This window comes from Pararge aegeria, chromosome 2 (assembly GCF_905163445.1).
Source record: "Pararge aegeria chromosome 2, ilParAegt1.1, whole genome shotgun sequence".
NCBI classification, from domain to species: domain Eukaryota; kingdom Metazoa; phylum Arthropoda; class Insecta; order Lepidoptera; family Nymphalidae; genus Pararge; species Pararge aegeria.
Genome location: NC_053181.1, coordinates 15562128 through 15585540, shown reverse-complemented (window position 1 = coordinate 15585540; position 23413 = coordinate 15562128). Strand labels below are relative to the sequence as shown.

The window sequence follows — 23413 nt, the reverse complement described above, 5'->3', positions numbered from 1 at the left end:
AGGGCGTGGTTGCCAGTGTAATTACAGGCACATGGGCGTGGCGTGCACTGGGTTTCTTACCAGGGTATGTAGACACCAGGAAAATTTAATTAAACGGCACAAATTCTCCTCCTATACGAGTTATATATCAATGTTAGGGTAGGCAGTGCTTTTGTGCATGTATGGAGTGCACGCCACTGCACATGGGGTTGATGGACACAGGGCATCACTTTGCAGGATTTGTTCCTTGCAGGCCCTGCGAAGTTTTGTTCTGTCTATAGGTGATGGTGATCAACTTGCCATCAGGTGGGATATTTGATTGGTCCATAAATTATTAATTATAAAAAAAGAACTGTAAAGCTGTCCGATAGACAAAAAAATAAGAAGTTTGAAATGTGACTTACATGTCCGGATTTTTTGTTCGGTGCCGTGTCTGGACAATGGGGATCGGTGGGGTCTAAGCACGGCTTCTTCATGTAGGCGGACGTGATGCCGGCCCTCTTCATATACGCCTCCATTGTACTCAGAGGGAACTGGAACTTTAACTTCTTCACTTCTTCCAATACTTCTAGCGGGTTTAAATGTGTCCATTGTAATTTGTGTTTGAGATGACTGAAACAATAAAATCTTTTTAACCTATATTTCTTTTACCGTTGCCCAAAACTATAATAAAAGCTTTGTTGCCTTAGTACAATTTGGTCGCTCGGAATCTAGGAGTCGAGTTCTCATATCAAACTCTGTATCGTCAAAGAAAAATAGGTCTAAAACACTCCCATTGAAGTTTCAAATCCTGTATTTCTGAGTTTGGTTTTACATACGTTATTTCAAAACCTAGAGCTAATAAATTATAGGCAAATTTGATCGTTAACGTACCGACAAAAAGATCCATTTTACTCTTATGTTAAAGTATTTCATACTCGAAAACAAATCTTGTAGTAAGGCTACAGATGTATAGACGACATCGCTTAATCTGATTTATCTACCTTCACTGTATACAGACACAACCATTAACATATTAGCGTTTATTGATTTAAAATTTCATATCGAACTAGCAATGTCATTTCAATGTGGGATATTGACATGTTAATGCATTTTAAACTCGTATGTCAATTGTCGTAAAGCTTCACACGACCATTAAAGTTAAGAGTAACCACGATGATGGCTGCTTAGGTAGGTATAGTACGTTACGACATCCCTAGCGCAGCGGTGTGACCTGTGGTTTTGAGTTGGAGGTCCCGGGTTCGATTCCCGACAGACTGGCAAAGAGGCAATTCGGGAATTTATAATTTCTTCATTTTCTCTGGTCTGGTCTGGTCGTAGTCTGCCTACCGGTACGATGCCATGTTGAAATCGATTGAAGGTATGGGTTCAATATAACTGTCATACTCCCTAACAGGTTAGCCCGCTACCATCTTAGACTACATCATCACTTACCACAAGTTGAGATTGCGGTTAAAGGTCTATTTGTAGAGGAAAAGAAAACGCTGAAGATCTGCCTAAGGGCCTCAGTTGCAATTCTTCCTACGATAATTAAAGTTGGAAGAGTAACCATCGTTTCATTTAGGCTTGTATACTACGTTAAAAACCAAAAGATGTGTAAACATTGTTGCACGTAAAAGTTTACGTGATAGTCGTCAACCCGTTACCGGCCCACTATAGGGCAAGAATCTCTTTCCCCAATGAGAGGTTAGGTAGGTCCACAATTAGTGGTTAAGGCCGTAGTCCACCACGCTGGCCAAATGCGTATTCGTGGACGTATTACTTACGCATTAGTATTATTCTAAAATAAGCACTGTACAAAGACACTATATACTGTTTAAAGATAGTGGACTTTGTATGTAATAAAAGTCCACTATCTTTACATAGTATAAATAAAAGTCGATCCGGCTGTTTGCGCAACGGATTTTAATGCCATTTTCAGCAGCATACATAGAGTGATTGAGGAAGGGTTATATGTAGTAAACATTGCATATAAATTATAGTAAAGAAAAGCTACGAAATTCAAAGTTTTAATTAATTACTCCAAACTTCTCCACATTAGTATCTACATTGCAATTTGCACCCGAGCTCAGCTGGGACGGGTTGCTAGTAGGGTATAACTGATGATACTCACGGTACAAATATAGGATATTCCGGACCAAGCAGCTTAGATCCCTCCCAAAAGCAGTCAAGCGGCGTGATGATGGCACACGGGATGACGTTGTCTATGATCGACTCGATGTGGTGGTAGCCTTCGAAGTCCGGTATACTGGGACTGTAGCAGAGGTCTTTTAGCCGCCACTCGATGTCGTACATATGAATTGTCACGCGCGTCGCAACACTCACCACCTGAACCAAAATTAAGGGAATATTTTTATATTATGTTCGGTAATTGCGAGTGAGAGATGGTTCTTGGAGTAGTTAATGGGATTGGAAAATCTGAATCAAATTGTTACTTCGTGTTGTGTGTCTGTGTGTGGGTGTGTGTGTGTGTGTGTGTGTGTGTGTGTGTTTTTGTGTGTGTGCGTGAGTATGTGTGAGTGTGAGTGTATGAGTGCGTATGTTTGAATGTGTGTGTGTGTGTGTGTTTGTGTGTGTGTGTGTGTGTGTGTGTGTGTGTGTATATGAGTGTCTGGCATCGTGGCTCCCGATTGGTTGAACCAATTTTCGATCTATAATTGTTACGTATCATAAAAGACATGCATAGAAGATTGTTTGACCTCTCTTAACTTAAGCTCATAGTTTAAGTATGCACAAAGAAACATTAATGAACCAAAAAATCAAGGATAACTTTATTAAGACTTCTTTATTGTTAAATATGTTTACCTTTAAGTGTTCCAAAAGCGCAACGGCGTGTAGCAAGGAGACGTCTGGATCTTTGGCAGTCTGTATCACAAGCTGGTGTGTGGAGGAGTCAGCTTCCCCTAAGGCCTGGGCCGTGTACTTCAGCTCAGCCTCCAATCTTCCTCCCTCTGCAAAAATAATTTAGATTAAACAAATATATATCTATTATATATACATATATTCATATATACATTTATATATATTATAAATATAAAAATATATATATCTTAGACCAGGGCGCTCTTGGAATCCTCCTAGCTATAGTTTTAAATGTAATTATCACCAAAATTTGATGGATTGATTAATGGTTATATTAATATATAAACTCTTCATAAGTGCATGTGATAGGTCTACATGATTTTTTTTTTATTTCATTTACTGAATATTTATAAATATAATATGTGTTTTACTACTGGTTTAGTAGTTTGAATGTCAACGAATCCTGAGGTCGTGATTTGATATTTTTCATAGGTCTTTATTATACAGGATAAACTTAATATCAAATAAACATAGGGCGAACTTTTTCTCTTTCAAGTAAAATAAGAGTTTTTAAATCTATAGCTAAACAGTGTATTCTTTTAAAATTGTCATCGAGTAGGTCTTTAGAAGTACATTTACTGATGTATAACGGTTTGCTACTTTGAACCGTTTCTCAGTGTATGGTATTTACCTACGTTACTACCATACTGTTCTGTAGAACTACTATTGCAACGTTTAACATATCGACATTTTGCAAGATACTAATCTATAAAGTGTACTTTGATCAGATTTAAGAAAAAGGTTAAAACGTAACAATGCTTTGTGTCTTACATATAAGTCTGCGTCGTTTCAACATAAGGTGCACTCTGAGCAAATTCGAAATCATATATCTCCGCCTAAGTCACTACACTAGGTAGGTTTGTTATCATTATGAAGTAAAACTTTATAAAATGTAGGAACGAGCACAAAAAGCAAAATCGTATTATAGCAGTGGGTCGTCTGTTTAAATTAAAAGAATTAAATTTGCTTGCAATGCGTAAAAGCGATACAAATTGACTTTTATATTTTAATGTAAATGCTTTAAGTTGGTATTAAATTAGTTTCTGTTTATCGCCTTCCTTGCCATCACCCGCCTTCATTAAAATAAATCGTCAGTTAATGCGATTGTCGTTACTCTCGGAAATCTTAATTTACTTATTCATGCTTCTTACTTGTGCGTATCAGATAGTGCCATCGGTGACTTTCATTTACATAAAGTTGTACTGAACCGTGGACTTTTGTTTGTTGCATAGGAAAAACTGGATAAAATAATTCTGTTCAATGTTTTTATTCCACAACGTTTAACTCTACAACAAACCTAAAAACTACTAAGAACCATCAAATAATTCACAAATGAATAAAATTGAGTCATTAAAATAACACTTGCTTCAACGGTAAATGGAAACCTTTTAAGGAAACCTGCAGGTCGTAAATAATTGTTTATGTTATGTACGATTATGTATGTTTGTAGTGGCTCTACCACCGGTTCGGAAATCAGAATCTATTGAGAAAAGCCGGTAAGAAAGAAAGAGCGAAGCTGGCTGCTTCCAATCTACCTTGTCATTCTAGATCTGATTAAGAAATGCAATTCTTTAGTAAACGTTCCAGATAGATATACGAGTAATTATAAGTTTCAGTAAAACGCTTACTAAATTAGATTAATAAGTTCACTTATATCGAAAAACCTTAACATAGCTGTGAAATAGAGAGACTGTTTTTTTTCCTAGAGATTAGCTTTTCAAAGAGAACCTTAACATAGCAGTGAAATAGTAGGACTGGTTGCTAATTGACACATCGTGTTGGTTTTAAATCACGTAGGAAAGCTGTGCACTCGTATTTCAAAGTGACAATTTATTCTCTGTATACTATTTTTTAAGTCAAACCACGAACACGGTCTGTACACAAAAGTTTTCTAATTTCATCTCATCCCATCAACGCCTGTAGCTTATTGGTGTGTCGACACATTTGTTATAGGGGCGGAGTAGACGTGATAGTTAACACAACATAGCTGATTTATAGAAAGTGTGACGGCTTTATGTGCCCCAGCCCCCAACTAAGCTTCACATAATTAAAAAGTATTTTTAGCTCCTTTAAAGTATTAGACATACATTTGTTAAAAACACTAAACAATTTAGCAATTCGAATATCGTAAAGAAGGTTGCTTGTTGGGCAAATGTTGAAAATTTACTCTAACACGTACCCAATACGTCGTATGCTGATATGTAATGTATCTTTCAGGCTTTAGGGTCAAGAAGTAAGTAAGAAGGGTAATATAACTTTAAATGCATGAAAGTACATCCTTATATCACACCAAAATTTTCTTTTTTAACATTCAGTTATGTAAAATGTATTTCTGTAAATATGCTTAAATTTAACTATACTTATTTCTAAGTTTTTCTTTTATTAAAAACCTAGGCAAAGGGACTCTAATGCGTAATCTATACTGTTAAGGTACAATAAGACCACATTAAAATAACATAACTAACGGTTTCATTGCAAAATGAAGTTTATTTCTAGCTATTTAAGATCGTGTTGTGACTCTACAACTTCACATGTTTTACGTTATCTGAAGACGTCACGAGGATTCGTTCCAATTAACACCAGGACTCATGATTTATAGCTTGTTTTTTTTGCATTTTTTACCACAACCTGTCTACGGGACGCAAGGTGTTAAAGAAAAAAATATGGACAAGTCAATTTCGCAAAATGTTTAAACACTTTTGCTTGAGCGCGTTTAATTCTCGGATGAGTAAAATTTAGATTACGTTATAAATTATCTTCACCATTATGAGTAAAATAAATAAAATAAATATCTGCTATCCGAAAGATACCTTCGCGCGTTAGATAAATGTATCCTACACTGTGGTGAACGCTGACGTGTGAGCATGCAGTAGTTAACACCTCGTCACCACGCATGGTATGCCTTTATCTATTTTTGGTTGCCAATTTATATCTTGGTAGTTTCAACTTGGCGTCACTGAGCAGTCGAAGTTAATCGACTGTAAATAATTATTGAATATTCAGGAAAAGAAAAAATAAAATCATTATTTCGTTTTAAATATCTAGAAAAGTAATAAATACTACGTAACCGACTATTCACACACTGCAAATAATCAAAGAACATGGATCTACGAATTATCCTTTAATTAATAGTAAAATTGTCTATGTTTCTAGTCTTTATGATATCGAGCTTAGACTCTTAAGACTCAGAACTATTAAACCAAAACATTAAAGTGACTTTTAAGTTTTAAGCATATGTATGCAACTTTTCAGCAGGTAACCCATCAACAGTTGCATAAATATCCGATACACGACCAGTGTGGTGTGTTAAGGCCATAAACCTGTACACATTAAACTGTTATCCCTTAATATAAGACACCTAATTAGGATTTCTCTTCATCAAGTTATACCAAGCTAAGTTGGATGCTTTATTTCTGGGAACACTTTATATGTAAATGAACTAAAATCACAAAACGTAAATAAAAAGGTGATTGACGCTTAAGAACTTTTTGTTTGAACACCTTGCAAATAAGAGTAAAAGGCTTTTGGCACCTTTATCATGATGTTTTATGGACCGCACGGATGTATGTAAGTTTTTAATCATTTTCAACCAAGCATTTGAAAATGATTAAAAATGACCAAAATGACCTTGGGTAATCCTTTAGGAACCTAGACGACCTTAATGCAACGTTGTACCCGGTTGTATTATAAGTTGGGGTACCGGATTCAATTTCTCGTCTTTCTTCAATGCCTTTATTATTCCAAAATAGTAGCCAAGTTATCACCCAACTACCTGCTAAGCCGCCCCACTAAGTGATTAAACGTTGCGAGCCTAACGATGTTAAGTAGAAACCGATTAGGGGTCTCAATAATAAGTAATTCTTCTTCGAATGGACTAACTACTATAGCTTAAGGCAATCATCTTCATCATCATCAAAATCATCATTAACTTATGTACCCCTACGTGTATTGGTGCGGTAATGATTCATTCTGTCCCTCAGGAGATCCGTGTCATGGCAGAGATGAGATGGGTTTAGGTCGTATTCACCCATGGTGGCTGGCCACCAGGCTAATAACGTCATTGAGAACGTTATGGAGAACTCTCAGACCTACAGGTTTTCACACGATGTAGTTGTTAAGGCAGTATTAATTTCATATTGCTAAAGTATATTTTAGGGGCGTCAAGGAATGTCATAAAATACTCTCTTTTAAAAATAGACGTAGACTGATTAACGCACTTCTTAACTTAATCTAATAAGGGCGGTACTGTCACTTTATATATTGTCTTAGTTTAAAAAAAAACCAAGTAGGTAATGATATTGTTCCTAGATTGTTCATAAGTTTAATCGTCCTCGAGTGTTTTCTCAAAAACGATAAAAATAAAACACGTTTGGATCTACCAATAGAGTATTGGTAGATCCGAACCGTCAAGTCAAATCCCTTAGAATCGTCGAAGCTAAACATAGCTGACCCGACGGTGCCGGATATTAGGGATTATCATAAAGCAAGTGGATCGGAATCGAGCGTGGTGGGACCGCACAGAGCGCCTCTATTTTAACACCTAGGGAGACGTGGGCGATTTACGACACGCATCACGCTCAGTGGCGTGCACTTCATACATGCATGAAAGCACTGCCTACCCAGAAAAATCACGCTAATCGTATTCTTTGACATTTTGCCATTTAAACATATATGACAATTTCAATTAAGTGTTACCTGAGTATCATGTTAGTAATATAGATAATAGGTAGATGATGTAAAATTTGAAAATTAATATAGATATTAATTTTAAAATTTTACATCATCTTCCTGCTTTATGCAGATTTTGTAATGTATTTAATTTAACAAAAAAACATTGCTTCAACCTATGTACCTTTACAACTGGTTTATTGAATTTACTAAAATCAAGTAACTAAAAAATGAATTACGTCACTTCTTGTTCTTAACTTATGGAAGTAGCGGCAATGCAGGTATATAGGTAGTCTCTGGCTGACGGTATACCTAATACCTATATTACTTTGATGATACTCAGGCATCATTTAATTTAAATAAATTGGATAAGCCAGTACTTTAAAAGGAAACTAATGTTATATATATATTTAAACGTCAAAATGTTGAAGTGATAAGTAATCCAAAACAAGTAATAGAGGTAGCTAAAGTTCGTTACATAATCTGTGGCTTTAGTTACTTAACAAATTAATGTAACACGCAACGAAGCAGAAATTGATTTTCGTTGAAACAAATAAATTCATGTTTAAATTGCTGATTGGAGGCATACAGTTTCAAGTTTCTGCTGTGCAATGGCCACTGGCAGAAAACATGGAAATACGGCAAGGTCACCACAGGTTATCGCCGTGGTTGGCGCTCAGAGCTTTCACACTTGCTGCCTTCGTAAGAAAAGCATCTTTATTGACAACTTTCGCGTCTTAACAGACTTTTTCAAATATTTGATGGTTTAATCGTGACTAATTAAAATTTCAGGTACAAAATAAAGTTTGAATTTACTTGTTTCGGTAAGAACGTGATGAAAAAGTTTATAGTAGTGTGCTATGGAAAATATTGTAGATTGTACCTGTTTATAGCATTATATCTTATGTAAAAAGACAGATAGACAACTCGGTATCCACGATGAACTAATAATTGATCATTATAACCCATTACCAGCCAACTACAAGGAACTCGCAGAATGATAAGGATTTAGGCCGTATTCCGCAACGCTGGCAAAGTTCGGATTGGTAGATTTCACACGCCTTGGTTTCCTCACAATGTTTTTGTTCACTGTCAAAGCAAGTGATATATAATTACTTAAAACGCACATTATTCCGAAAAGTTAAATATTTATGAATCAAACTCGGTCTTCCGAAAGGCAAGCCGAAGCCTGACCCGCTAGGCTATCGAAATTAAGCTTTTGAATACATATAACAACCAAGTTTGCCAGCGGAACACAATGTGCGGCGAATTGGTGATTCTCAGAACGATAACTGAATCTCCTCAATGCATTCTGGCAACAGTCAATGCGAATGTCGGGTCTTTCATTACATTCCCAACGCGTGCGCGCCGATAATGACAACGTTTCTACTCGATGCGGTAGCGGAGAATCGCCGCGGTCGATCGCAATGAATGACGTACCGGCGGGGGGAGGTGCGCGGCGCGCGGGGCCGGTACGTGCGCGCGCGCATGTGGTAGTGGCCACCCGCGCGGAGCCCGTGTGGTCCTCCGCCGTCCCGCGCAGCCCCGCCGAGCCCTCTATGCAAATTAGCCCGCGTAGACAACAGATGGATGGCGGAATAAACAAACCGTGTCCTTTGCAGCCGATTGCGACCATTACACAAGCAAAATGACTAGGTACACCTCTTATTACCAGCATAGTCTCAATAAATACTCCGAGCCTGCAATACATTGTACAACATATTTTGCAAGTTCGAGTACAGTACATAGAACATACGCGAGCCAACTTCTGATTGTGTCAAATGTTCAGTTCAGCATTAGTTCTGGATGTTTAATTAGTTCTACTTTGGTGACCTGTACCCAGTAACGTGCACTTCACACATGCACAAAAGCACTGTCTACCCATAATGATATATAACTCATATAGGAGGAGCATAACCTGGTAAGAAACTCAGTGCACGCCACTGCCTGAACCTACACCTGTTTACGATCTGAACTCTTATCACCGTGGAAGGAGACCCGTATCTTATAGTGGACCGGTAATGGGTTAATATGATGATGAATTACATCACCTACTTATTTTTCATGGCTCTTTAACACACACTACGCTATTTTTATCTCCAATATGTGATAATGTTTTAAAAATCCAACTAACAGTTTCTTTTGTTTCTATCTTAACAAAATCCGTAACTAATGCAACAAGCTCTACAAGCGAAAGTTTTTAACTAGGAAATGGAAGTGGAGATTATAAAATTCCGGTCACGGTCGCTAAAACACTCAACCAAGAATCCAGTTTGCAGATAAAATGCGTGTATATTTTGACTCTACTACATGCTTAGGAATTTTATAGCGCGTCGGATTTTATAGGTATTCAACCCACGTTTTTGTATCTAAGTATGTGGTTCGCGAAAATCAATAGCCATGCGAAATACATTCCAAAAACCTATTGATAAAAAAAAAATTTATATGCCCGACGGTTCTGTCCACTCCCCAAATAATGTTAATGGTTTTTGTTCAAGCAACGGTTCAAAAGTAAAAGAACCACCCAGCCTTAAATGACCATTGTCAAGGTTTATATTCGTCTGTAGAGAATGGACGTCTCAATCTCAGAGGGGCTCAAGAAATAACTGGGATCATATTGTAGCGGCCGAAGCTCAGCACGACGTCCCTGCACAAAAGCGAGCCGGACAATCAAACCCCAGTTTTTTGTGACCCGATAGATGTGTTATACATTTTTTGTTTTATTGGTCGTAATTTCACGTGGGGGATATTTATGAGCGGCCGCGGACCACCTAATTAAGTTGTTAGGTGACTTCAGGACGTTTCTTATTGTTTGATAGGGGCGGCTTTTGTACCAAGATAAGGCTTTGAGTCCGTTAGCTGTGAATGTTTGTATTGCTCAGACAGTAGCCGGTATCATACCGATCTATGATATTATGGATGGTTTTTCATTTGTATTTTATAAGAAGCGTTTCTTAATGTGTTTGTTCTAGGTATACAGATTTGTTGAAAGCTATTATATTATAAACAAAAACTTCGAGCAATCCACAGGAATCTAAACGTAATAATGTTTGTGTTAAACTAACCTTATTATAATTCTTATTAGGTATTTATCGACGTATATATATAATATATTATACTTAATCTTTTAACTTCCCACAGCTGGGCCCTGGCCCCTTAGCTCCTATAATAGATTTAGGGCTTAGACGTATCGTTAAAGCCCACCAAGCCGCTTGTTGAAAAGGACACAAAGCTGGTACTAAGACTTTCACGATTATTATACTTACAGAGTTATTATAGCTATTACCGACAGCTTTCAGGAGACAATTTCATTATTTAATTTAAACATCGGGCTGCTTCTGAGATTTTCTTAGTAAAAAACCCAAAACCTTACCACTCAACAAGGTATGTAGAGTTCATATAATTGCTTTAAGAATGATTTTGAGTTACATAATGTAACTATAAAAGAACATTTTTACTTTAATGACCTAACATTTTTTACTGGAGTCGTACTAGTGAAAGAAGGTGGAGGATCGTATCTACATAATACAAATTGAGATATAACTTTCAAAAGTGCCGAGGCACAAGCGGATGGCATTTGGACATACGACAGGTGCATCAATAAATTCGCCCACTTCCTCCGAGCTCCAACATATAGGTATACACTTTTTCCGCCAAATTAAATTCGAGATATATTTTCAAGGAAATCAAGTCGTAAGATACCTACATTGTGTTACAATGTAACGTCAGTAAAGAAACTCATTCATTCGATAAACTACTAAGCTTTTTATATTTTGTTAAGGTCATGTTATTTCTCGTGATGTTGAAGTGTTCTTTTGTTTTAACATTTTTCTACCTTATTTTATGATATACCTAGTATGGATGCTTGGTGTAGGATATAACTGTAAACTGAACAAGAAGAAAAAGTAAAGGTAAAAGCATTTAAATAAAATTAAGAATCGTTAGTCCAAAATTTAAACTTTGGCTTTAGTACAAAGTATCACTCTTTATGATCCTAACCACTGGATTTTATTGATAAGCACGCCATGACTAAATGCCAGGACGTGATAGGTCGAAGAAGAATATAAACTACGTTTACTACCACACCAAACAAGGAATCAACATTTTTACGACATTCATAAATTATTCGTGACAGTTCATAAACCATTAATATGGATTGCCTAAATCTTACGGGCAAATGTTAATTGTTTCTATTAGTTGACATTGCATACCAATCAACGGTAACCATGTAAGGTGCACAATAGACAAGTAACCTAAAGAATAAAATTTTAATTTATCTAGGACGACCATATCCAACATTATTTGTTTCACCCGCTTTAACTAAGGTTCGTCATATATAAGGTCGATGGTTGTAACGTAATATTATAAATTTAAATGTCAATAAAAAGATTTACATCATCGATGTCAAAGCATTGCTGGCCCACTACAGGGCACGCGTTGTCCTCTCAGAATGAGAAGGGTTTAGAACGTAGTCCACCACGTTGGGAAAGAGGGGGTAGGTTTATTGACGACTACACGCCTTTGAGAACTCTCAAGCATGTAGGTTTCCTCACGATGTTTTCCTTCACCGTCAAAGCAAGTATTATTTTAATTGCCTAGATTAAAAACGCACAGTACTCCGAAAAGTTACAAGTGCGTGCCGGGGATCGAATTCCCTCCCCCCGAAAGGGAGCGGAGGCCCTAAGCTATCACCGCTTGTTAACGATTAACATAACTGTCAATAAGCTATTTCAAACAAATAAAAATATATAGATTGACATAACTAACAATATTAAATAATTACGACTACACACATAGCCATCTAGCCCCAATTTAAGCGAAGCTTGTGTTATGCGTACTAAGATAACTGATGAACATTTATAAATACTTATAATATACACATAAACACCCAGAGATTGAAATACATTCATGTTCACACTCTAACATTTACCAGTTATGAAAATCGAACCCACAGCTTTGCTCAGAAAGCAGGGTCACTGCCCACTACGCCAATCGGCTGTCTAAAAATATTGAAGCGGTGGCAGTGTACAGTGGTGAAGATGTCGCGCGTCGATTTTATTTCCTGGGGAACCGAGTGTGATCCTCGTAACTATACAATCAATGCGTTTTATAATCAAATAAATATCACTTGCTTCAACGGTGAAGGAAAACATCATGAAACTGCATGCCTGTGATTTCTCTATAACGTTTACAAGGGCGTGTGAAGTATACTAGTCAAAATTTGGCCATCGTCGTTACTTGATTGACTATGGCCTAAACCCTTCTGATTCTGAGGCGAAACCGTGCCCTGTAGTGGGCCGATCATTGGCTGGTAACGACAACTACGAACTATCAATATTAAGGTTTTTCAAACGATTGCAACAACTTTTAAAGTTCGAACGCATGGCATCTGAACTACAAGCTTACGGAGTATTACGTAACGCCCGCATAGGAAGCGCATCCTTTGGCAGAGACTGAAGTTCCGGGTGTCACCACTACAGTTAGCATTTAACTCAACTATTCCTGGGAACTTCCGGTTAAAATAACTTTGTTATAAGCGTATTTAGTTTACTATTAAGTAGTAAACTTTGGGTATGTGTTCTAAACAAGTTACTTAGCAAAGGTATATCATATAATTTGTTTAGCAACATAATGTTTAAATAATTAACTAACATTTTCGAGACTTTTATCAATGTTATTATTATAATATGTTCAAAAAAAAATAATTTACTAATACTTTCAGAATTTTTAAAAGCGGTGATAGCGTAGTGGAAAGTAGCTCGACTTAACTTTCGGGGGGCCGAGTTCGAATCCCAGCACGCACCTCTAACTTTTCTAAGTAATGTGTGTTTTAAGTAATTAAAAATATCACTTTCTTCAACGGCGAATCACATCGTGATTAAACCTGCATGCCTGAGAGTTCTATATAATGTTCTCAAAGGTATGTGGAGTGCACCAATCCACAATAGGCCAGCGTGTTGGACTACGGTCTTAACTCCTTCTGATTGTGGGTGCCCTGTAGTGGGCCGTTAATGGGTTGATATGATGATGATGATGTTGAACATTTCCAGTGTCTTCTCCTGCAAAATCAGACCAATATACGTTTTGTCTGTCTGTTTATTTATCTATTAAGTAATCCAAGTCTGGCCGGGTGACAATGTCCATTTTCGCTATTATGTCTATAGCCTAAACAACTGCTGCGACTTTCAAATGCGAAACTAGAAGTCACTGACTGTTAATTTGTGAAGTTCAAAAATTGTATTGTATTGTGGTAAAGCTTGCGAATAAACCCGAAAATCAGCAACATCTGCCAGAATTAATAGCCACCTCAGGCCACTTCTATTATAGCTATATGTATCCCTAGAAAGGGTTTCCCACTTAAAAGGGGTTTTCATCAAACCTGTAGAAAGGTACATACCTAAGTGCCTGGAATCCTACTCTTCCATCTGTTATTTGAGAACTTATATACCGATTTACATAAGACCTACCTGATAGATACCACACTCGCGTATTATTATGAGTCAATAGCATAATTATTCTACCTCTTGATATTAATATAAACTATTACTGAAAACTGGTAAGATAAGACAAATAAAGCCTCGTATACCTGTCCAAACTATTTATGAGATAGAATTTTACGAGTTGACAGCCGACCACCCAATGCACCCAATAAACAACGCGCAGCCAGCAATAAATTGCCAATAAAACGTTAGAAAGGCACAATAAAACCATTTTGCAAACGCTACGAAAATATCTTAAAGTAAATATCTAAAGGCAATCAATGTTACAATGATCAATAAGTAATAAAAAACGGCTAGTTTATGTTCTCTGTCTCAGCTTTATCTGGATACTCGTTGGGAATCTTAATTCTTAACTCTTTTTATAAATTTTAAATCTTTATTTGACGCAGCAGCTGATCGACTTAACACTTTCCTGCTACTACCATCTACTTTAATGCCAGGCAACGTATCTTAAAAGAATTGTAGAAAGAGAGAAAGACGAGTATTCAAGCTACAAATAGGTTATTCCTACGTAATAATTATAAATTTTAGATATACAAACATTGTCCGTTTGAAGATCTTAATTATAAACAACTTTATGCGACAAAGGCGATTTTACGCGACATTAGCCTCTAAAATTTAATGTAATTGTAATCGAGCTATAACATTATAATGTAAACGTCCTAACATCCTGCCCGTCGTGCATCAAAGACGTATCGTCTGCGCATTAAACACGTACCGATCATAAAATAGTAACCGGCTACAATTATCCATTTGGTCGAACTTAACTCGACTTAATGGAGATTAATTCGAAATACAATGACACTCAAATGAACCGGACACATGTATGTATTAAAAAGATGTTCGGAGAATATAAATTCGCCATGTTTGTCGTATAAGGGGCCTAATGTGTCGCGGTGTACTGTGTAGTCGAGACTCGATGCAAGACACGTCTCGGCAGACGGAAGCGGCGAAGCTCAGACATACCCTGCCCTCCGCCCCTTCCCCCTCTGCATTGGTATTCAACGAGAGGCGCAATGTGCCACAATGTGTTTATCTGATATACTTTTACGGTTTTAAGATTGTATGCAGTCGATAGACGTGCTTATTCGGTCAAAAACGGAATAATTTATAACTACATAAAACGTACCTTGAACCCAGAGTTGGTCGACTCTCGTATGTATTTGGGCGGACTTGAGACCGACACAAAACGTGGAGAGGACGAGAATCGCCACGAAAAGTACTTTTCCGGCGTCTCCCTGGAGGAAGCAGCCCAAAATAAACAGTTGTTCCTGGAGCCACGCTCGGATCCACAGAGACGTCCTTCCGCCTTCGATGTTACCCTGTAACAGGAACATACCTCATTAGAACACTTCCCCTTGTTTTCCGTAAATCGTCAAGTATTTCGAATTACGAAATCGGTAAAAAATACGATTTTACATGAATTCCATAAACCCCATGAACCTCATTACTTTAAACATACATACATATAAAAGATTTTTAAGTATTCATTTTGATAGATTTTCAGGCATGACCCATACAGAAGTCACTGTGGGTCATGCCTGAAAATCAGCACTGCAGTCAACTTCGAGCGCAGCATCAAGCTCGGGCAGTGCCCCATTCCACCAATAATTAATACATAATTTTTTTAAGGTGATTTATTTAAGATATAAATACGTATGGATTGAAAAAAACAAGTTTAATGTTTATATCAAGATTTAATAAACCTCTGTAATTTATCAGTAAACGGTAGCGACAATTTTATCGCGGCATCTACATTCCACGTCCACAATGCCGAGCTTTGGCGGAAGATGTAATAGCGAAGTTTTAAACGTCGAAATAATTTCTCAGTTGATTGTGATTAATGAGAGACGCGGGCGGGCCGAGCGTGGCGCCATGGAGCGGTCGCCGGGCACGCCGGACTGGAGACGGGCTTAGGCCTGACGCAGACTACAAGACCGTAGACACAGGCTACAAGAAATAAGACAGTCTAAAATACATTAGTACTTTTTATAACTACGAATTACAATTCGTTATAGGATTTGTGGCAGACTGACAAAGTCGCACTACAATGAATGTATGAAAGATGGGTTACTTTTTAAGATTGTGGCACGAAACCTGTTGTCATTTTTTTACTTTTTACTGGCTGGTCATAAGAAATACCTGGATTCTGGGCCAACCCACCCACAAACAAAGCTATGCTGCGCCTTCGGAAGATGTCTGTCAAATATTTGTTTATATATTCCCAACTCCGTCTAAAGATTAGCCCGCTATGTCTTATTATCTGCATCTACATTTTCAAAATCCATCGCAATCAAGCATTAACTATATATAATCAAGCATCAAGCATAAAAAAATGAACTTGTGAGGAATTTGAAACTTTTCCGTGCATAGACAGCCTTATCTTAAGCAAACTCTGCGTTTCGATTATGTAACATGCGGCAGGACATGAACGATTATCGATTTGCGAACGCAATGCATTCCGTATAATACTTCAACTATAATCAAGGTATTACTCGGTATCATTTAATGGAGGAGTTTTATTCTTACAAAAGAACACTTTATTTCACAATTTGTGATTCGCATCGTGGTTTCGACCAATGGAAACAGTTGGACATTGGAAATTTTTTAACTTTTGAAGAGCTTAAAAGTCATAATAATTGTTTTTTCCAACTTCTTTAACTTAGCCATAAGTTAATAAAAAATTTATCAATCTAAGCCGTACACAGGGTAGTGAAGGAAAAAGGAAAGTATTATTAAATTCAATCTGCCATCTGAATTGCGTTTTTGGATTAGATTGATTATTAATTTCGTGCGTTAAAAACTACAGAAATATACAACAGTTAAGTATTTTCCTGCATAGTAATTTTTTTTTTCTGTCGTCACTATAAATGCTTTAAAACTAAACAGCTGACACGTCAAGTTTTAAAACATTTATAGTAAAGCTACTGCAAATACAATAAAAAAACAAGGTATTCACGCTTAACTACCTTCATAATAGTCTCTTCGAGTCGTCAATGTTATTATTTCATGCAAAATTATATGCTTGATGCAAAAATGCTCACCGCGTTTGGGTCTCCTTATTTTATTTTAGCAATAAATTAAGCAATTAAGTAGGTTAGTGTAAATTTATGTAGGCATGTTGTTTGCCAGGTAACTGATGGAAAAAAAGATAAAGTCGCCCGCCCGCCAGTGGAAACGTGTGTAAAATAATTATACCTACATAATAATCAGTAGATATAAGTATCTACTTTACTAGTGAAGTGGGATCAGAAAAAACGAATATAGTCACAATGTCAGCTTATAATTCCCAGGTACAAATTTAATTAGGAAAATGTTATTGAAAAGTATTTTATTAGCTTGGCTTAGCTGTAAAACCTATAGTCAATACGGTCGTCCACGAGACGAAGACAGTCTTAAAACTCTATATAATATTTACTTTAATACCCGCTTGACCATAGCACACGCTAAGATATGGGTATATGAAAATACGTATCAAACGATCACCATTATTACAAATATTTGTTTTATTTAATAATAATTTGTTTTTGCTTCAAATTTAAATAACTATATAATGTACAAGCCTTTTCCATAAAATCTTCACAAACGCAATCAATCGTAATCAATAAAATTTTCTCGTTTCAAAATAGCGGCTAAATGTTTTAAAACGGAGTCAATGTCGCTACACACCATACATGCAAATCTGTTCACGCATTAAGAAGTTATGGTGGAACTGAAACTCGTTCATTCAGTTTTTTTTAGTGTTAGGAAAAACTTTATTCACGTCGCCCTCAAACAACTATTAACTACTTATTCTCCGCCACGCAATGATTTTCTTTTATAAACAACAAACTTCGCTATTAGCGAAGAATAGTGCAGTTTAAGTGAACGGTACGTTATAACCCGTATTACATAATGCCTGCAGCTAATGATGGTCATTAGACGTCGTTTGACTGGTGTGTATAATTCCAGAAAATTTCATAGACTTGATGTTAACCTCGAGCAATTCAGTTCCGGACAAAACCTAGTTATAATATCATCGAAGCAGGTTAGTCCTTGCTAAACTTTATTCTAATATTATAAAGGTATACAAATTCACCTTCTAGATAAAACTGTGGATATTGAACGTTGCGTTTCCATAATATAAATGTGTTTATACCAATTTTAATACAACTTATTTACTGTCGATAATATTCTAATCCTCCGGCTTGGTTTGGATACATTCAGCATTTTTTGTAGCACATCTTCCACAAAACAATTGAACATTGAACAATTTGATGACGAGATTCCGGATCGAATGTTAAGGGCTGTTACTATCTCTGGCCTTATCATATCGACACCCAGTGAAAAACGGTCGACGACACAAACAACTTTCTTCTTTTCTTAGTCTATTAAAAAAAATGTAGATTCTATCGATCTTCAAAGACTTAAAGACGAACTATCTAAGGTACTTTGAACTATGTATATGAACTTCATATATGATAGATGTTCTAAGACAGCCTTTAGCTCATCTTTTCAAGATATCATATGTGAGCTACTAACTTTGTGTATTATGTTTTACCTACCTCTCTATCTAACTAATAATTCAAGTTCAAAGTAAATAACTTCTTAGCTTGTTGAGGAACTTTTTATTCAACCGTATTCAATTAAACCTTTAATTATAAAATAATACTAAACCTTCTCAGACGATATTATAGAGTTATCGTGTCAGATAAATAGTAATAGATAAAGAGTATGGATTAAGGTGAATTCCTTCGGATGAATGGAGAATGAACCTGAGGAGTCACGCTGGGTGGGCGTGACGTCACGGTGGAATGTGCCTGAGACGCCCGCGCCGCGTCCCACGTGGAGTATGCAACACTCCCGCCAACAAAACTCTTCTCAGAATCTCCATTCATCTACCAGTAGTAACAATAATTGCAGTCTGTATATTGCTAAGAAACGAAAGTCTCTTTTTAAGCTACAATTATAGACCAAGCGCATTGGTATCAAAATATATGTTGAATTATCAGGGTGGTTTCATATAGTCCTACAAATATTATCAACATCGGCGTCCAGCGCCTAATAGTATTTAGTGTTGCTGAAATGCAAGAGCAGGACGAGACAAACCCAATGTTGGTGCTACTATAAGGTGGTCTTATTGTTGATCCAGCAAAAACAATACCGATTTTGGGCAACACTAATTTCCCACAGCTTGGCTTAAGACTTTCTTATAGAGAAAGGATTGATAGAACCTCGAAGCTGTGGATAGCAACGCTTTAACGATTATCATTATCACATTGGGCGATTATAACCGAGACCAACGGTTTTACGTGCACTCCGAGGCTTGGGAGTCTGAATATATTATGTGATGCATACGTGAAAAAACATTCAATTTATTTCAGTACAACTTAGCTATAACACATAAAGTTTTAATTGATACACTGATTTAAAAGTACTTTAAATAATTTTCATTTTAAAAACAGTAGCAAATTAATCACTATCTTTACGACGACTAACGATTAACACTAAAGAAGTTGAATGTTATCTTTGTGTTGATATCATAATTTTAACTATCAACAACGTCTGGGGGATTCACGTCGACGGGAAAGCAAATACAGGATTAGTTTGTGATCTGCAATGCGGGCGCGACGAAGACGTTTCCTGCTGATAAGAGATCAGGTCACCGTAAACGCTTTCTCACGTCTAGCGGCGCCTGCTTAACGATAAAACATCTACATTGAAAACATTCCCACATCTAACTAATACATAAACATTTTCTTCCTCTGTTATCCTTTTATTCCTGCAACATTACCCTCACACGGAAATGAAGTTTCCACCTGAAATTCTATCAAATTAAGTTAAGCTTGCAAACTCATGATTCTGAATGAACCAACATTAATACTAAAAATCCTATAACTTTTTGCTTCATCCCATTTATTAGGTTGTTTCTGAAGGTGGAATACTATTTAAAATATTGCCTTTCAATGCATACTTTCCGACACGCTTTAAACACGACATTCGCAATCTTTGTATGAACATCCTTAAAACATTCCGTAAATGGAAGTTGGTTTACTAAATAATGGAGTTGAAAAATAGTGCGAGGTTTACTAAGTAGCAGTAAAAGTAAATGGGAAGGAATATTATGATGTAGAGTATTATTTTAATTATCTTGTGGCCATTGTATAATGTTTAAAAAAATCATCAAAGTGAAATAAGGAAAGACAATAATAATAGATTTTTAAAGGGTACCAACATCTATAACTCTTTCACAGCCACTTATTCATATATTTATCGAACATGGGTCAATGTTTTTTAATCAGCGCGATAATTGTCACCTTCCTCAAATAGCTTGATGTTTTCTGCACAATTCAGTGGCCTTTAACGCAGGAGATGTAAACAAAAGGGCACCTTTATCATCTCACAGGAAACGGTGATAAGATAAATTTAGACCACATCTGAATGATACGCGGCTCGCCGGCCGACTTTGTGTCTTATCGCAGGTCGTGGCCGTTGTAGTTATATCTTTTTGATTGTGGGTAACATGACTGGAAATAGTATTTAATATCAATTTAGGATTTATCAATCCACTAACAGGGAGCCTCGTTCTATTATATCTTAATTGCGTATTGTAGAAGAAAGATTAAGAACTTATTACTAATGTATTAAGTAACTACTAGCGAGGGTGATTAATGAAAATTACGCCGGTAAGGTTAAGTAAGGTAACTTAAGCCAGTACCTGGATGGGTGACCGACATTGTTCTAATCCTAGTTCATCTTTGCTTTTTCTCCGTGCCTTGGCGTAATGGTTTAGGTTATGTACCTAATAATAAAGATCTTAATGTCGGAGGTTGTAACCGACCAGGTTTGGATAAGCTTGGTAGATCTAATTTCAGTACCAATCTCTCTAATAAGACTGTGGCAGGAATGAGACTGGTGCTCATCATAAATACAAATATGTAGATGGTATAATGTATACATGTTCGTTGACTTTTAAATGTATAATGTATCGAAGACTTGTAAATTATTCAATGTGATGCCTAGCTTACTGAAAGAGTGCCATTTGGGATATTATTTGACAAAAAATAACTAAAAACAAAAAATATCAGTACAACACTATAATTAAGGTACACATTAAAATAACTACTATAGAATTTTAAACATAGTTTGACAGTTTTCAGCAACAGTCTAGAAATATTTCTCCTGAAGTTCTTCTACTATATTGATATATCGTTTCAAAGCACGACTCTAGACAATCCAACGTTCTTCTTATCTACATAATAATGCAACGAAGGCGTGGTCCCATCAAAATAAACTTCGTGCTTAGCCTGCCCCTATCTAAAGACTATTGGTATTTGGTATATAATTCTAATTTTGATCTGTATTCCCGATTTCAACAACAAGTTTTCGTAAGATTAATTGCCTTGTCCAAACTACGTTGAATTTATAATTATCTAATAGATTTAGAATGGCTTTGCATAAACATTCATTTTCAAGTGAATAACTCAAAAGCTTAGATATATAATTTATTCTACTAATATGTCCGAGCGCTATTAATTAAATGTTTAATGATAAACTTCGAAATCTAGTTTCTTATCAAATTTACATGCAAATGTGAACTCTCAAAAAATGATTACACATAGATTATATTGTATATATATATATATATATATATATATATACAATATACATCTAGTATTTAATTAAATGGTTTATTATCAACAAATGCAAAATTATAATTAATTTAATTCCGTCGATATGTAGAATTGAGATTACAATTAAGTGTTTGTATCATATTATCTTCAGTTAATTTTAATCTCAATGGCCACTGACAAGGACAACCGTGCATCGTCAATTGGCCAGTCGGGCAGCAGGCAACAAGCTCTTTCGAATGTCAATGACATGTGTGTGCATGACTTTACGTAATTTTAGGATTGTGTTCACAGCTCTTTGCTCGCAATGGCTCTATGGAAATAAAAAATATTTATCTTCTTGCAAACTATTTTTCGTTTAATTTGTTAATAATATGCTACTATTTATAGCATTTTGCGTACATTTGGATTCAATTCTCTTACAGTCACTACGAATAATCAATTTGATCTTAAATTTGTTCGTAAATTGAAAAATCGTCGTCAATAGTCAATTTACAAGCGGAAAGCTAAAGTTGAGAAAGTCGCCAAGATGCAAGTTAGGCGTCCAGCAGAACCGGTCTGCCATATGATGTCGGGCCCACCGATAATGCACTAGGTTACTGGAAAACATACATCGTTCAAATAAAAATGTAGACGCCGCATAACTTACGATAATAAGATCCCGATCGCACTGTAATTTTAGGACAATAGTTGCTCCTGTCCTGCCCATTTATAAATTATCACCCTCCACATAATGTGGTAAAAAACGCGATAAACTTAAGTGAAGCATCAGATTTCGATTCTAATAAGATTTCATAGGAGCTATTTAAAGGTCTAGACACAATGGACATATGGCAAATTACTGAATCGGAAGCAAAAGGTAATGATGGGGAAAAATGACAATGTGCATTGGTGTGTACAGGCCACGTGTCGCGTTCACTGAGCTGGTAATCACCCAAATGATTCAATGTAATTCAACACTTGCGGTTATCCAGTTAAATTGTCTGGATTCTTTGCGGTTTGGCCTGATTTTATAAATGGAGAAATTGCATTGTGGTCAATGTTATTTTCTTTTTAGTTTTAGGTTAACATTTACATCACAATCTGTTTTTCTAAACCATTTTGCTCTTCTATAAGACCTGGTTAGATTTAGACTTCTACTGATATGATATTATCGACAATGAAAAACTAAAGTTGGGAAAGATGACTGCGATTAAATTTTTAAAATAGTTATCAAAAAATTAAGTAAATTTAAGCATAGGTTAACATAACATGATGGAATTAAAGCTTCTAATAAAGATAAAGTAGCTCTTAAGTCAAGGTTTAGTGCCCCGTTGTTTTTAGAAGCGATGCCGTTGACTCATTAGGTATTACGATGAACAGAGCTTTCGAGTTTGTCTATTTATACTAAATGAAACCCCATGTAATCTTTATAATCCCTTAAACATGCTTAATTCCCAGAGACTTTGAATAAGAACTAATCGTTCAGCGCGGGTTCGATGATCTTACGGATATATACAATACATACGAAAGTTCTTACAAGAGTCGAATACGTTGATCCTTGGGGTGAGGCAAGTTTGTTCTCAGCTTTCTAGGAGACTTCATAAGAGCTAATTAGTTATTCTATTCTTATAGAAAATACCCAGAAGTCCGATGCACATTTGAAAATCGTGGGTGTAGTAACAATCATTTATAGGTTTCGAGCGCAGCTGCCGACCGCCGGCGCACGCAATGTTTGGAGGAAGATAAAAAATATGAAAGGAAGCATGTGGAAACGAGATAGAACACAACCTTAAAGAAAAGGAAAGCGCAACT

At 36.3% G+C, this 23413-nt stretch overlaps 1 protein-coding gene across 1 annotated transcript in view; it reads right to left on the bottom strand.

Moving 5' to 3' along the window:
* The window catches only part of LOC120629437 (protein patched), a 35190-nt gene that overhangs the window by 9720 nt on the left and 2057 nt on the right, over positions 1-23413 (bottom strand). Inside the window, exons 2-5 of the mRNA XM_039898383.1 lie at positions 15139-15331; positions 2785-2930; positions 2093-2307; positions 384-591 (exon numbers count right to left, since the gene is read on the bottom strand). Coding sequence (XP_039754317.1) covers positions 384-591; positions 2093-2307; positions 2785-2930; positions 15139-15331 — 762 coding nt within the window. The remainder of the gene's footprint in view (positions 1-383; positions 592-2092; positions 2308-2784; positions 2931-15138; positions 15332-23413) is intronic.